Here is a 12,340-nt window from a genome sequence, read left to right on the forward strand (position 1 = left end):
CTGAAGGGCCGCTCCGAGGGGCCAGACAGAGGCCAGTGGGTCAGCCAGACCCCTCGTAGCTACGCAGGCTGACAGAGATGGATAGACTCAAGTGGAGAAACACAGGACAGGGAAACTGGCGCCTGGCCCACGGGTCCCCTCACACAGAGAGGAGGGAGAGACCAACGGCCGTGCTGGGCTGTGGAGAGACAGGGGCAGGAGACAAATGATGTGTAGGTCCTGGCTCTGCCTAGTCCTTGTACATAGACACACACTGCTGTCGTCAGAATCACATTTGTGAACTGCTATCTTCAAATGTCCGCTGACCAAAGCCACAGAGGAACCTGTGGTGTACACAGGACATCGACATCACACTGTGCTCCTCATGGAAGTGACCGCCCAGAAAGGAACCCAGAGGAGGGAGCTGGCCTGCAGCCTGACCCTCATGTGGTGGGAAAGGAGAAATCCTCAGCCACTTTACCCTGAAGGGCAGATGGCACTCGATGCCCCATCTACAGGACCAGGAACACGTGGGAGACACTCCTGGCTTAAACAGACAGACTTTGGCAAAGAAAGGACATGGAAAGACCAAAGAACGGAGCATGGATTGACCGGAGGAGAAGGGAAGAGGCCTGTGATTCAAGGAATACATGAGCAAAATCATCCAGGCAGAACAGGTTGTCGCTTGTGATGGCAGAGTGGCAGAGGAGCCTCTCGCTCAGCTAGAAAAATGAAGTTGGTAAGGTGGCAAGAGGGAATGCACTCGGTGAAAGGTCTTAAAGGACTGTCCCTTGACATGGTGCCCAGGAGTGAGTCAGTGTGGGGTTGTGAGTGAGGAAATGGCACAGTCCACGCAGGGGCTCGAGTCTTACCTTCCACAGCCCCACCAGGAGGCCTGGGTTTAGATGGAAGATCCGAATGAGTCTGTCACAGCCAATCATGGTGGATTCAGGGAAATGACTCAGACTGTACTTGGCAATTAGAGAGTGCCATCTAGGTCTTTGAACATGCATGCCAAAGAAAGGAGAGAGAGACATGAGCATCGGCGTCTGCAGCACTGTCGATCTACTGAATGCACCTAAAAAATACTCTGGAGGGGCGTGCCAGTAACATGCGCCTGGCTCCTAAGGGGCACACTGAGGAGCAAGGCACAAACGACAGACATACATGAAGGGCGAGATGCGCACAGCCCAATTCTCGCCCAAGTCTGTCTTCCTTCTTTCTCCTCCCTCCTACTGTTTACTCCGTGGCCCAGGCAGAAGTAAGCTGAAGAATCACGCATGTGAGGAAGAGGAAGAACCACCCGCTCTTCTCTTCCCCTCGGATCCGAGCACAATGCTACAGTGTAAAGTACGTTCTCTCCGTGTTTCTGATCGAGTGAAGTGACGCGTAAGCCAAGGTGAAATACTTTCGATGACAAAAGAGCAGGTGGCCTCAGAAGGCTACCTGAAAGTAAAGGCACCTTCTAGAGCTGTCCTCATATCCCTCAGATAGTGAAAGCTGTAACTTAGAAAATAAATGTAAACCACAGCCATGAGTGTATTCATGAGGAGACACACTTGGACCTCTATCAGAACCAGTGCTGACAGTCAGTAACTGCACTGTGTACAAACACAACTCAACTCCGCTACTGCTAAGACTTAACACCAGTAGAGTGATGTACTCTAGAAGCACTGCAATCGTAGACAGATGTCTGTCATCCCAGGAACCTAGAGAAAGTGCAGGAAACTATAGGGAGAGTAGAACTCAATGGTCCTTTAACATAGCTCAGCGAGGCCAAACTCCCTACGGGGCTGGCCCCTTGCATTCAGGAGTCGCCCCAACCCTGAAGAACAAGCCAGCAGGGGACAGGGATTCAGAAGTTCACCCAGTAGGATAACGTCCCTATGGCACTGTTTCCAAGTGAAGGAGGCTGTGAATACCAGAACCAGGCCCAGCCCCTCGTTCAGTCCAGAGAACTCCTGTACTGAGAACCTTCCCGGTGGTTAGGAGAGGTGGTCGGTGAGCCCCATCTGCCTTGCCCCACAGGTTAATGACATGGAAGGGAAGGTGACATTTATCCAACACTGCTCAAGCATTTGGGGAGTGACAACATAAGCAGCAGAATGGGGAGCACTGGGGCAATGAAAACAATTTAATGAGTCTGACTAGAAAGGTATAAATTACAGGGAAATTCAAATTGCAAATTACATAAGTACAGCTTTCAGGTTCTTGGGAAAAAGTCCTCCTGGAGGAAACAAACAGAAAAAAAGACCAAGCCTCAGCTTTGCTGTCACCCAGATGCTCACAAGACGGAAGTATCCGCTTACAAACCTGCAATCAGAGTGCCAGCAAAACAGATTCCTGAAAACGCTGTCAGTGTTTGCTCCCCAGTGGATCAAATGCTGGCTGAAGTCCACTGAGTTTTAATGGAAATAAATTACACTCACTGAATTTTCCCAGTGAATTCTAGCATTTCTGTCACTGTGGCGTAGGTAGTATTCCCGGCCTGGATGACAATTTTCAGGACCATAGACAGTATGTTTAACCGAACTTTATAGTTCAACACCTTCCATTTAAATGAGTCTTTCATAATCATTTTCATCCATGCTAATAGTTGTGTCCTAGTTCTGTAAACAGTATTTCATGATATGCAAGTAACATCCTGTCCAGTGAAACTCACCCTCCAAACATAATCTCACGGTGGCACACAAAACCTGAGTGCTGCATTAGGAAATTTCAGAGACTTATCCAAATAAAGGCACCATTTTAAAAAGTAACTGTTAGCAAAATAGCTTCAGTGATATACTCAGGGGAAATGATTCCCATGTTTTTCATCAGGGTAGTAAGGATATTTTCAGAAAGCAATAAAACCTGGATTTCGCAGCACTGAGAAGCTCAATGCTTGTATGCACAGCATGCACACTAGGTCAGGGCTCACTGAAAGGGTCCTCCCAGAGCCTGCAGCAGGGAGAGGAACCAAAAACAATCCGCCCCCCCTATAAAGTTGCAACAATGTGTCTGTACCCAGGGAAACCATGAGAGAATGGCATCCCTCCCTGCCTGGAGACAGCAGGCCCAGATGTGAGCTATCTCAACACCTTCCATAGACACCTGGGCGGGGAAGGCGTGGTGAGGGGGAACTGCAGCACACAAGGCCTGTAAAAACACTGACGTGCAAATGGCACCTTAGGGACAAAGGACACTGAGACTATGAAGGAGGTGGTCCACAAGTAGAGGGCAGGAAACCGACACTGGAGACTGCAGCTATGAACTTTGCAAGCTCCGGATGCTACAAATGCCATAGACCAGCTGTTAGGAGAAAACGACTAATGGTGAGAAGAGTGAGCAAGACGCAAGCCTTGTGATGAGTACGGGCTCAGAGCAAAGCCACCGCGGAGAGAGTAATAAGCACTCAGGAAGCACCAGCAACGTAATCGCACGTATCTGATCTGCGCATCTGACAGTGAAAGCCTATGATCGTCACAGCAGCCATGCCTGCTAAATGCGCCAGTGTCAGCCCCCTTGTTACCGATGAGAGAATGGACGCACAGAACGAGTAAGTTACCTGCAGAAGGCCACAGAGCGAGAAAAGCACACAAACATTACTGGTAATTATGGCTTTATGATCACATGTTTATACTCTGGTTATTATTCCATTTACTAAAGAAGGAAAATATAACAGATAGATTTATATATCTTTGTGTTCCAATGGTGAAAGCTAAAGACCTCAAAGGTTAGCCATCAATCACCTAGGAAACTTTAACTGGAATGTCACCCCTGACTGTTACAGATCGCCAAGATAGAGGAACCCAAACTGAGACCTAACGTGATGAACCCACGCTTTTCCTGTTCTACAGCGAGACCCAGAAGAAAGAGAAGCCGTTGACACGCCCTCCAATTAAAAGGCACTGGTGGTATTTTTAAATTACAAAGTAATACCTACTAGTACTGACACATGAGATGTTCTCACCCCAGAGTTCTGCTGAATTAGCACTTACCCATTTCTGGTGGGGGTTCTGGACCGGTCCATAAACACGGGTGTCACGCCGCACAGGTATAAGGCTGACAGTGTGGCCAGACGTGGCCAGGCTTTGCCATACCACACAATCGTCACGGATGAGTCATTTACGGAAAGCTCAACGTGTTCCATGACATATTCTCTTCCACTCTTTTCTTTCAATATAATTACCCAACCTAGACCAGATATTCTGGAGAAAGAAAAGCAAGCTAAAAATGTTTGCCTCGTTGAAAAAGAAAAAAGGGGGGAAAAAAAGCTCAAGTCTACCTCACATATCATCTCTAAAGCATCTAGTTCCCTACAACCAACGCCAGGGTTCTGAGAACATGGCCAACATAAGTTTTCATTTCACCAACAGTGTTCTCTTTGGACCTTTGTTCCGCACCTAACACACACTCACTGACATCTACCAGGCTCTCGGCACTGGCAATGCCCAGGGAAATAAGACAAAGGCCCTGCCCAGAAGGACAAATGTCTGGAGTGCTCTTTCCTTACTAGAGCAGATTACTAGGTTATTTCTGCTTTTCATAGAAACTTTAGATTATCTGAATGAAATAGGAAAATACTACACATCTTACAGATGCACAGAAACACACAAGTATCTGGAGACAGCCCCTCTCGGTATAAAGTGCACATATGTCCTACCTACACAGTTGTCTGAGCTTGTGCCACCCTTCATTTTAAGGTGAGCTCCACTGAAATGTTTAACAGAACTCTCGAGTAACCGCTATGCCCACTGGTAAAGAAGACGCGCATACCTGATGGCCTCTTTGGTTTTCACGGGAAGGCCAGTGTAAGGGCTAACAGGTTTCAGAAGCTGAGCTAGTGCTGCTTTTACAGAGGCTATTTGTTTTGTGATATATGCTTTCTTCCAATATCCAGCTTCTTTATCCTCAACTGACAGTAAGTTCGCAGACACGGCTGTCTTCGCTACTGAATTAACTTTCCAACTAGATCTTTTAGGTGAAAAGGCAGTTGAGTAGATTCTGATCCAAATAAAACTGGGGGAAAAGAGAAAACGAGTAAACTGTCTAAGAGACATTGTCACGGACCTGTGGTTGCAATATATTAGTTTGGAGGTGCACAAGAATTTGTAAACGGTCTAATTCTAGCAATATTCAGACTGAACATTTACAGTTCTTCCCGTGTCAAGGTGAAGTGCAGTCTGAGGTAAGTGCTGCAGCTTCGCCAACCCCACAAACACTAACTGAAAGGAAAAGCTTGTTTCCCAGCGTCAAGTTAAGGGGAGTGACCACCCAAACCACTGCCGTCTACACCAATAATTGAACAGCAGGTCTATTACAGAAAAACAACAAGAAAGGTGTGGTGTGATTCCTATCTTGTTATTTTGAATACATTCATGGCTTTAAAAGGTCAGAAAGGAGATATATAATGTATATAAACACACATAGAGAACTATCAATAGTGTGTGACTAAGTTGTTCGCTCTTTTTGCTCTGTTTTACTTTTTCAGCCATGTACCTGGGCGGCTTGCACAGAGTTAAAAAACAGATTGTTAACAGCTCCCAATGACAGTTAACGTTTCTGAGCTCCTGTGCTAAGCGCTGAGACCGCGCTTTGTACACAGCCATTCATTTAACCCTCACAGCAAATCCATGAGACAGCTACTGCTACTGTCCCCGCCGGACAGACGATGGAACTGAGGCCCACATGTGCCCATGCCTGTGGACGGGAGCCAGTGGACCCGGGACTGAATCCACGTCACCTGGACCAGACCCCACACTTCAGGCCCTGGCTTCCCCGCCTCTGCAGTAATGGACAAAAACGGACTCAAAGGACCTCAGCAAGTTATCCCGACACAGCCAGCCCACCAGCCACACTGCTGGAATCCGGACTCAGCTCTGACCCAGTCTCGGGTCCTCCCACTCCCCAACGGCAGGCCACAAGAAGTCACCCAACAGCACAGTTTCAGGGGCCAAAGCTGAGCCAGGGCGCCGCTCTCCCAGCCCATGTAAACTTCCCTTGGGGAAACTGAGGCAGAGGTTAAAACCAGTTTCCTAATGTGAAAGGTGATATTCACATAAATAAATGTAATTATTTGCTAATTTAGGCCTCCACTCTCTGTTTAGTGCAGAGTGGATGCCAGCGCCGATGGCCCAGCGGGAGGGCAGACTGTGACTCCCCTGCAGGAGGGGAGGTCCTGGCCTCAGCTGCCTGGGGTGATGATGTCTTGGTCATTCAGTAAGAACCATAGTGGAAAAGGAGCACTTCTCAGACGCACGGCTTGCGAGCACGTCTCCTGGATCAGACACTCCATGGACTTTCAAACAAAGTCACTGTGGGGACAGAGCCAGGAGTGCAGTTTCCAGGCTCTCCCCCTCATGGATGGAAAGGTGCTCATTCGGGTAGTAAATGGCCATCAACTGTGATTGGGTGGCCATCAGCTGTGGCTAGTTGGCCGTCAGCTGTAACCAGTGAACCACTGGCCACTAATATAACTGCTGTGGCTACGCTAGCAGGAAGTGGGGGCTAGCAAGGGCGGATTGTGGATTCCAGAGAGGCGGATGCTGCCAGCGAGAATATAGTGGTATGACTCCCCTACCTATGGCTCCGTGGGTGTTCCTTTTTGGCCTCACCATGTCCTGCGTTCTTGTGTGGGGAGTGGAAGCTGAGACCCTGCATGACACCCTGCATCACAGTCACACATGATCAGACCCCTGCTGACATCTCTTCTTAGGATGAGTTTTTCCAGTAACTTCTCATCCCACAAAACCATTTCACACCAAACTTTTGCGTTAAAGTATTTGTTTTCAGTTCGGAAGTTTGACATGATTCCGTACAGACTTCACGAGGTAGAAAACGACATACGGCCGTGGGGAGGGGAGCAGAGCGTGAAGCCCGCACGTGCCCACTTACAGTTACCACGCCTGATGTAGGTATGCTGGACCCCTTCCACACGTTATTCCTTTACTGTAAGTGGGGCCTGAGGAGAATAAGAACGTGCTAGAGAAGCCAAGTGTTCTGCAGACCGTTCCCCTGATTACTTGTGAAACACAAATGCCAAGTTTCAGAGGCTTGCATCAGTCTCCAAACCCAAACACATTCATTTCCTGATCACAAATGTTCCATCCTCTTACAGAGCGAAGGCGAATTTGAGGACAAGACTTTATTTATCTGATCTGCCTATTGTCAGGCACAGAAACCTTCAAACGAGTTGTTCAGAAAATGGGGCCAATTTAACGTTCGGATAAACGGCGTCTCCCAGAGCGCTGCAAAATACAATCCCCACATGATGCCGCAGATACAGCCTGAGTCACACGTCCCTGTCACCCCACGTGGAGACCAGTGCTCCCGCTGAGGGCTCGATACACACGGCAGGGAGGCCGCCCCCACCGAGGTGTCCCCCAGAAGGCAGCAGTGTAATTGGCTACAACATGTGCCCCTGTCTGCTCTTCAGAAGCAGGGCTTAGCAAACCCCATTCACTTTCCAGAAACACTGTTGTTAACCCATTCAATTATTAACACGTCCTTTCAATGAAGACTGACTGACACTTGTAAACACAACTCAACTTCCACAATTAAGACTCATCCGCTGAAAAAGAAAACAAACATGAGGGTAATTTCATCAGAACCCCAGATTTTTAAAGGACAACTTCCAAGAAGTGGGATGGCCCATATGAGTAATATTACTCGAGCTGTGGCCCCAAATTCACTGAGAGGCCCAGCGCCTGCACCCGATGGGCATTGAAGTTAGGTGGGGAGAGGCGATATTTACAGAAACAATTCATAATTTATCAGCTTATCTGAGTACTCGGAGTTCTAGCCTTAAATACATTAAGAACCCTCCAAAAAGCGACAGTTTAGGACATTGGGTTGACCCCTTTCTTGAAACATCCCTCGCTGCACTTTGCTTCAGTAAACGCCTCCAGCTCTTGTTCATGGTCATTAAGAGACACATGAAAATGGCTCTGCATTCATTCTAGAAAGATTGCTAAGACCATGATTTCACACGATGTGTGTGTGTTTATTGACATAAATGGACAGACAGACATCTACTCCCCATACAGAAAACATCGTAAAATAAAAAAATAAGAAAACCGCCCTTCCCACTCTGAGAATGGTTAATGTCCCTGCTAATTAGAAGAACCTGACTGCAGATTCCAGAGCATAGAATTAAAATGTCCAGAAATGCAGGCTAGGGATCCGCGTTTCTCGAACCTTCCCAGTTGACCCTAAGCAGCCATCCTGGGCACTGGCACTGAGACGCAGGGCACCACACGGTGTTTCCCGCCCACCGTGTCCCCGGGCTCCGCACGGTTACCAGCCTCTCTCTGCCAGCCGCCATTTCCTCATCTGTGAGACCACCAGGGAGACTGGCACCCCTCCCCTTGATCTTTTCCCTGGTTGATATGTGTGTTCTATGTGGGATCAGGACCTGTCTGATCTTCAGATGCTGAAGCCAAGATGTGCAGCTGTAGCCACGAAATTCTCACCATAAGTTAGGAGGAGCCCCCAGCTCACCCCCAACATAAAATTATGAGCTGCAAAGATCTGAGCGACAACACAAAAGAAGGCTTTCACTCCTTTTTCCACAGATGCCCCACTAGCCCAGGTGAGCTGGGTAAACCTCATCCCTGGTTCCTGCCTCCAGGGACAAAGCCTCTGACAGCACATCCCAGCCTGTCTCCTGTGCTGCTTCATGCATCCCCCTCCAGCAAGGTCCCCCCTCCAGCCAGGTCCCCACTCCAACAAGGTCCCCCCTCCAGCCAGGTACCCCCTCTAGCAAGGTCCCCCACCTAGCAAGGTCCCCCCTCCAGCCAGGTACCCCCTCTAGCAAGGTCCCCCACCCAGCAAGGTGCCCCCTCCAGCAACGTCCCCCCTCCAGTCAGGAACCCCCTCCAACAAGGTCCCCCCTTCAGCAAGGTTCCCCCTCCAGCAACGTCCCCTACCCAGCAAGGTGCCCCTTCCAACAAGGTCCCCCCTCCAACAAGGTCCCTCACCCAACATCCCCTAACAAGCAAGGTCCCTCCAACTAGAAAGGTCCCCCCTCCAGCAAGGTCCCACGGCTGGCAAGTCTAGGTTCTCCCACAACCCAGCCAACAGAGCCCTCTCCCCTTCTTTCTCCAGGAGCTGCCTGGCTGCTGGCAGAGCACACACAGCCTGTTCTGCAAACCCAGGGCCAGAGGCAGGCAGGGGCAAGGCCCACAGTGCCCGAGACTGTGCGGGCAGGTCTGCTGCTCCCGGGGACAGGCTGAGTCCTGCCTGCCGCCAGCAGACCAAAGGCCGCCTTCTCCAGCAGCTACTCCAATAACGAGTCCAATCTTTTTCAGTTCATGCAAAGAACATTCCTTCCTTTAAGCAAATAAATAGAAATTGTCGAAAATACTACACAGCTGCTTAATGCATCAGACATATCTACGTCTAAGTATTTTCTTGAGATTAAGTCTTTTAAATTTTAAAAAATGGTTAGAAAGGTCTTACTCGTGTTCACGACTTCCATCAAAGCACCACCAAACCACGACAGGGACACCTGGTTTTCTCCTTACTTGTCATTGGCCAGGTGATAAAAGCGCCTGTTCACACAGCCAGCGCACAGCAGGGTCACAGCATCCAAGTAAGACAGTATCTTCAGCAGGATTTCCGGAGGCATGCTGAGGGAGAGGCAAAAATCAGGAGTGGGTGAGCTTTACCCTCCACACAACCGAGAAGACACACAACAGGCCATTCGTCTCCAAAGGGGAGGTGATACACAGACCCTTCTGGACACAAGGCAACCTGCACCCTCACCACCAATTATTTTCTCAATTGATATGCTCTGGTTATTACAATTCTCAGACAGAAACCAATACAGAGACCCCAGGTACAAGGAGCCAACTCCCTTGGCATTTTAATCATGTTCTCACCCTGACTCAGTGAGCAGGATTTCACTGCCTCCCTAATGAAAGTATTATTACTTGGTGAGATAAATGGAAATAAGACAGAATGCATTCTTAGCTATCAATAAGAAAAACACAGAATACCCCCACCCAAAACAAAAAAACACCGCAACCACAGGTGGAGTAGGAAGTGTCCCTTACTTCCCACCTGACCTAGGCCAGTCACGCCCCCTCCTTCTGCAGGGCCTCACAATGCCACTGCTTCCTCTGGGCTTCAAGGAGACACCAAGCCCTGCAAGGTTTTCGGAAGTGTCTTTTTCTTTTTCCTTTATATGCCTCAATAAATAGGATGTTGAGATGCACTCTCAATATCCCACGCATTTCTATGATTAGAATTTTACAAACACTGTCAGAATCTGAAAGTGGCTAGAACGCATCACTGGTGACAGCAAGTGAGGAAGGGCTACGTGTGACTCTCAGGCAAAAGGACCCGGGAAAAGGCAGCTATAGGAGTTTGGGGCGCGGTGTCCAGGGGCTGGGGACTGGAGGGGACAAAACCCTCCAGCCAATTGAAAATGGCTTGCCAATACTCTCGAATTGTGATTTCAACCACTTTGAGTGTTTAAGTTACGATGAAAGTCAGGTTATCAAACCTTTCATAGGGAAATAATCACTCCTAAAATTCTGATAATAGTGAGAAGCAGTGAAGTGGGTCCTCAGACAAAAGATGAGTAACGTATGACATTTGATCCATGTCACTGCCTAACTGCTCTCCCTGCCCAAAGGCCTCTGGGACCTTTAACCAGACCTTCTGGGAGTTTAAAGGCGCTGCTTTGCTTGGGTCTGAGTACAATGCAAGGCCTTCATTCAGAGTCCCTAAATGAGATGCTCTTGGTGAGAAAAGTCCTTGAACGCTAGAGGTAGCAAAGCTGCAAGCAAACACATTTTTATGAACCATTCGGGTGACGTACTGCATGTCGTTTTTATATTTTGATTCAACTATTTCACAAAAGTTCATGGTTATTTTCTAAATCAGTGTCATTTTTAAAAATGTAGAGTTGGACTTAAGCACTTCAGAGAGGTATCCAACAAGTGTAAGAATTATTTAATCAGAACAAAATCGCATTCAGGAGGGGCCCTGGAGAGCCCCACCACTAAGGTAACAACGGGGGAGAGGACTCTCATCTGTGCGCTTCGGGCAGGAAGAGGAAGCTGCCACTAGACAGTTAGAACACCTGAGACCAATGACGCTCCCAGTCACTCCCCACAAGGATGTCGCAGCCAGACCGGGTCACTGTCTGCCGGGTTCTAGTGACTTCCCACTGCACAGAGTAGGCTAGGGGAGGATGCGGAGAGAAAGGCGAGAGGCAGGACAATCTCAGAGGTTCAAAGTGTGGGAACATGAAAATCTGCTTTAGGTCAACGTGCTTCCCTGAGAACGGACGTTCGCGTGTGTGTTCATTAGCAGGACTGTGGGAATTCAAGTATGAAATGCCCTTGTCCCTGTGCCATCGCGGGGATCCACAGCGATGTTCCTGCACTCACAGCTTCCCTGCTCCCTGCTCCGTGGAGGAAACGCAACCCTCCTTGCAAAGCCACTGTCTGGACCCCAGCACTGGGTCCCCAGCCCGCGTCCACTCAGGGCTGCAGCCTTCTGCTCCTGCCTCCCGCTCCTGCATCGTTCCCATCAGCCCCTGAAACGGCCCGACATCCGCACCCTAAAATGCCCCTCACCCTGACCCCAGCTCCCTGCACCACCAGCTCCTTCTCCCTGCTGAGCTTCCGGAAGAGAGAACTCAGCCACGTACCCCTGCTGCGGCCACTGCCTTGCCTCCCACTTGCTTTTCGCCCTTCACATTTCGGTGTGACGTAAAACATACAAAATAGATATATATAAACGAATGCCAGCCCGTCCCGTCCCGCTGGGCTGAACCAGCTCTTGTAGCTGCCCACAAGCTCCCTGCCTCCACAGCTGCTGCCCCCCCACCCTCCCTCCCTTGGAAGCACCTGTTTGCACCATCTCCTCTCGGGCCACACAACACACGCCTGCCAGTAGCTTGGACCTCGCTGGCCTTTCCTGGTGCCTTGGCTGGTTTTAAATGTCCCAGCTCCCCCACGCCTACTCCTGAGCCTTTCTACGTTCACCTCTGTGCTGTCTCCCCAGGACACAGGGTCCACGTCCACGGCTGCAGACTCCTCCCAGCCTTCACCCTGAACCAGGCTCAGTCAGCCACTGTCCTTCAGGTTTGTGCAGCCCAGGCGTCTGTGACTCTTTTCTGCCCCGACCCTGTGCGTTTCCACCCCAGTAGCAGCACCCCCACTTACACATCTGCTCAAGACTGCAGGTTCCCATTCCTACTCCCTGTTTCCTCCTCACATCTACATCTAATTCTTAAAGGAACTGTGTCACTTATGCCCCAAGTATAGCTCAAATTTGCCTGTGTCTCTCTAGCTCCCCTTCTTCTAGAGAAGGGAGACAGGTAAGCAAGCAAACAAGATAGTCTGAAAAATCAAATGAGATCGCA

At 49.4% G+C, this 12,340-nt stretch overlaps 1 protein-coding gene across 13 annotated transcripts in view; it reads right to left on the bottom strand.

The window, feature by feature from the left end:
• Positions 1-12,340, bottom strand: part of FBXO15 (F-box protein 15) — a 91,722-nt gene that overhangs the window by 21,534 nt on the left and 57,848 nt on the right. For 9 of the 13 annotated variants that reach the window (XM_088798042.1, XM_088798044.1, XM_088798043.1 and 6 more), the window contains 4 exons: positions 9,486-9,590; positions 4,738-4,980; positions 3,960-4,169; positions 852-978 (listed from right to left, as the gene is read on the bottom strand). In XM_088798042.1, the coding sequence (XP_088654168.1) occupies positions 852-978; positions 3,960-4,169; positions 4,738-4,980; positions 9,486-9,590 (685 nt within the window). Of the gene's footprint in view, positions 1-851; positions 979-3,959; positions 4,170-4,737; positions 4,981-9,485; positions 9,591-10,016; positions 10,128-12,340 lie in introns of those variants that run through there. The other 4 variants (XM_088798048.1, XM_074339848.2, XM_074339849.2 and 1 more) reach the window with 3 other exon arrangements.

Source organism: Rhinolophus sinicus, chromosome 4, assembly GCF_057876585.1.
Source record: "Rhinolophus sinicus isolate RSI-liver-muscle chromosome 4, RSI-T2T, whole genome shotgun sequence".
In the NCBI taxonomy this organism is placed as follows: Eukaryota; Metazoa; Chordata; class Mammalia; order Chiroptera; family Rhinolophidae; genus Rhinolophus; species Rhinolophus sinicus.